This window comes from Carassius auratus, unplaced genomic scaffold (genome assembly GCF_003368295.1).
Source record: "Carassius auratus strain Wakin unplaced genomic scaffold, ASM336829v1 scaf_tig00002951, whole genome shotgun sequence".
NCBI lineage: Eukaryota > Metazoa > Chordata > Actinopteri > Cypriniformes > Cyprinidae > Carassius > Carassius auratus.
Genome location: NW_020523497.1, coordinates 881,973 through 886,190, shown reverse-complemented (window position 1 = coordinate 886,190; position 4,218 = coordinate 881,973). Strand labels below are relative to the sequence as shown.

The 4,218-nt window shown below is 39.7% G+C and overlaps 1 protein-coding gene across 1 annotated transcript; it reads right to left on the bottom strand.

Annotated features, from left to right (window-relative positions):
- Positions 1 to 1,021: 1,021 nt before the first annotated feature.
- LOC113070099 (brain-specific homeobox/POU domain protein 3-like) lies at positions 1,022 to 3,797 on the bottom strand. The gene is made up of 2 exons (XM_026243285.1): positions 3,485 to 3,797; positions 1,022 to 3,026 (listed from the first exon to the last, which is right to left on the bottom strand). Exons 1-2 carry the CDS (start codon positions 3,602 to 3,604, stop codon positions 2,112 to 2,114), a joined length of 1,035 nt encoding a protein of 344 aa, XP_026099070.1. The 5' UTR covers positions 3,605 to 3,797; the 3' UTR covers positions 1,022 to 2,111.
- Positions 3,798 to 4,218: the final 421 nt, after the last annotated feature.

Sequence of the window (4,218 nt, the reverse complement as noted above, 5' to 3'; positions counted from 1 at the left end):
CAAACGGTGACCACCAGTAGCTATGTCTGTGCATAATTCAGATCAAACTATTGACGCACACACTGTCGTAGGAACGAACACAGTAGCGCTGTTTCCTGTGATTTTATGTGACTAATTATTTTTTGCGTAAGCGTCTTATTATATACGCTATTGATTAATTATTTAATATATAGCTACTGGTAAAATCTTCATATATATTTTCAGAAATGTAGGCCTATAATCTATTTTAGTTTTTTTTTGTGGTATAGTTTTTGTTAGAATCATTTTGTTTTACAAATGAAATAATCATTTTAACAAATGTTTTACAAAAAAAAAGGTCTATTCTTTGTTTGAAACTGATTCGAACCGACTTTTTAAAGCTTTTAGTAGAAATTACATTCCAGTTTATTTGAAGATAATTGAGTTTACTAACGTCCAAGGGGGAAACAATGAGAACCGTTGTTGTACAACATGAACTATCCGTTCAGCAATAGGATTGCTTCCTCTTAACAAACACTTGCAAAATCAATAGTACCATAACACATATTTATTATTCATAAATAACGAGTTTTACGGACTCAAAACCACCTGCTGAACGCCAGAGAGCCAGGACTTTACAACTCCTTGAAGTGAACTTATCTTCCTGTTATGTCCAACAAATTGCGTAACATAGATCTAAACCAGAAACATTAATAGCATTCAGAGTTTCCTCATTCATAAATGATGTATTTAATCGTGCTTGTAAAACTTGATCTTAAGGGTATTTTATTATTTGTTCAAGCAGGGCTTAACATCATGGACGAGCTATAGGAAACTAGCGTTTATTTAAATAAACTACATGCAAGTTACTAAAATTAAGTTCGTTAGTAATCATAATCCTCATGACAATGTTTGGTTTACAATAAGCCTGAAAATATATAATACGCATTTATCTTATTTAAAGAACGATATAATAATTAGTGTTATTAATCAAAATACATAAAAACTCAGAATAATAATTCAAGTCCAGGGACATAACACACACTGCAGTAACTGAGGTAAGACGTGCATGGTTTATTAAAAATTCTGTCGCTTACACAGACACAGACACAGTTAAGCACACTTTCACAAATGAAACATGTGTGGTATTCAAAATAAATAAGCTCAAATAAATAAACAACAAAATCAATAAAGTAGAAATATAAATAGTCCAAACAAATAAGGAATCGGAATCATATCTACAAAGTGCAATGAATCTCTGAATATGTTATGAAATGCTCCCATCTACAAACTTAGTGTAGCAGTAATAATAGTAATAATAATAATAATAAATTAAGTGAAGACGTACAGTAGAAGGGGCTAGTCACAAAATAAATCTTAAATAATTTGATTGTCAAAGCATCGTTGGAGTGAAATTAGTTGCAACACACAAGGCTTGGTGTTTTCTATCTATTTTACCCAAAATGTGACAAAAAAGTGAAATGAAAATTCTAGTTTTATGCCTTATTTCCAAAATGACCATGAATGTGTCAAGACGTCAGGAATCATGAGGTAGACACAGAAACGTACATTAAGTCTGCCCGTGTGTACGTGCGTTCGCCTGTGCGTGTTCTCTCTTATTGCAATAGCCTACATCAAAATGAATGGAAATTTCAACCAATAAATGAACACTTAATGCCTTGTAAACCATGCAATGGATCACAGCAGAACCTTCATGATTTTCTTCTGGCGCATATAAAAGAACACTAAAGATTCTCGAATGGGGCATCTTTTGCACAACAGTGTTTTTCTCTTTCTTTCTTTTCATCCTTAAAAAAGAATTTTGGTGCGTTCTTCACACAAACGGGTGCAGTGTATTCACATATATGTACAGATGAATATAAAAGAGTTGTTTTGAGTTAAGAGAATCATTATTCAATTCTCCATTTGTAAAATAATTGCAACGCTTCGGTGGTGTTGATTTTCCTCTCGTCCTCCGTCTTCCAGAGCGAGTTGTTCTTGACATATTGTCATGACAAACTTTTGGTACACTTTCTGTCTCTGGGATGTTGCCGCCCAGCTCCCATTCCTGTGTGGGAAGCGTTTCGTCTCAGCTTCGAGGAGTTTTGTCGGCTCTGTTCATGGTTAAGTTTATTTAAATGCCTTATTCTGGACTAGTGCGTTGCAGAAAACTTCATTCGTTTCTGCTTTTGCCTTTGATTACAAAACCACACGCGGACCACGTTTTTTTTCAGGTCCAGTTTCTCGGCAATGGCAGCGATTTTCTCCGACGAGGGTCTGGGCTGGACGGCAAAGTAAGCCTCCAGCGAGCGCTTCTCTGGAGCAGCGATGGAAGTGCGTTTTCTCTTTTTGTCCCCGCCGTTAAAAATCTCCGGCTTGGCCATTTTCTCTCTCTGAGCCCGTTCTGCTTCCTCTAACCATGCTTCCAGAATAGGCTTGAGGGCTACCATGTTATTATGGGACAAAGTGAGGGACTCAAACCGACAGATAGTACTCTGGCTCAGGCAGCCGACCCCGGGGATTTTTAGATTGGCTAACGCCGAGCCCACGTCGGCCTGCGTGACTCCGAGTTTGATCCGCCTCTGCTTGAAGCGCTCGGCGAAAGATTCCAGCTCCCGTGGATCAGGCTCAGAGTCTCCACCGCCACCCATAGAGGTGTGCGAGCCCAGGCCGTGGTGGTGCATGTTCATACTTTGCGGGTGGTGATGCTGCATGTGATTAATTGCTGACATGTGTGAATGCGGATGAGAAGCGGTGGAGCAAACGTCGGATCCCGGCATGCCTCCGATAGTGATGCCGGGGGTGAGGTGGTCGAGCAGGTCGCCCTCCAGGCCCTGCGTCGGCTGGTGGTGGGGATGATGGTGATGAGAAGTCAGCACAGACGGGTGATGAAGGTGCCCAGAAGAGGACGTGGGCGTGCAGGTCATGCCTGTCATGCTTGTCATGGTGTGGTAGGTGGCATCTGGCTTGAACGGGTGACTCTTTTGAGCGACGATGTCCACTGCCGCCAGCGCCTCGGCTCTCTGGAGCAGGGTCTCGTCAAAGCCAGCAAAGATGTTACCCTGCAGCTATGTGACAGAGAGCAAGTGTAAGTATCAATGCCAAATTCCAGCAAACCAGTTTTAAGTTGCCAAATCATTTTAAAGAAAATATAGGCTATAAATAAATCACGCAGCCTGCATTTAGTTTTTACCGTGTTATAAAGTTTTATAGAATCAAATTGAGACACTTTTTGCAAACCATCTAAAGCGGCATTAAAATGGCCAGGCTATGCAAATAATTTCGAAATAAAGTGCTGCTTCTGTGTTGTAAAATGTCAATTTTTTATTATGTAAAATAAATGCATAAGTGCAAGAGTTATTTGGGGGACAGACTGCCTTTACATAAAAAAAAAACCCCGATGCACTTCTCTCTTTTTTCACGCAGAGAAAAAGTTTTAAACATTACGATTTCAATGCAAATGATTGCTGTGATAATGAATCGCAAACCAGAAACACAGATGAAATAGCCTTGTTATTGAACTTACCGAGGGCGTGGGTAAACATGCTCGTCGGATAGCCTCAGAACTGGAATGTAGAGGTGTGTATTTAGGTTCGTGCAAAATCGGATGCATACTAAACGGTTGTTTGCTATTCATGGACATCATTATGGCGGAGGTGAGAGAAGGTCGTTTGTCGTCTTCCTCGTTTACCTCCGTTTTGGCCCAAGCAGTGTCTACCTCGAAGAACCAGGATAATCTGGATGGTAAAAGTGAAAAGCTATGCCTGAGGAGTCTTCTTTTCTGGCTGAGCTGTAGCCAGGTGCGAGCTGTCAATGTCTATGATACAGTAGGAATTTACGCAGGCAACTAACATATAACGCGGTCTTCTTTAGCCCCGCCCAGATAGGTACAAGTCCCGCCCTACTACTATTGCAGTACCCTTAAATGTAATTGGTAAAATTGCCATGTGAACACGCCTCTGGAGTTTCATCCCCCATCATGTGCTCTTGACCAGAGAAGGCGTGACTTTAGAGCTTAGACTCTTATGGTGTGTTTTCATTGGTGCTGTGATTTTGACAGGTTGCCCTAGATTGGTTGTAGGCCTATTGAACAGTGTGATCTTTATTGTGCACATGCTTTTCATTTAAATATCACCGTATCTATTAATTGATATGATTCTTATAAACAATAGTTTAAATATAAATAAAAAATAGCCTACTCGTGATTTATAATTGCCAACTTTTTATAAATGTCATTGTAAATTTTTTTAGCTATACATT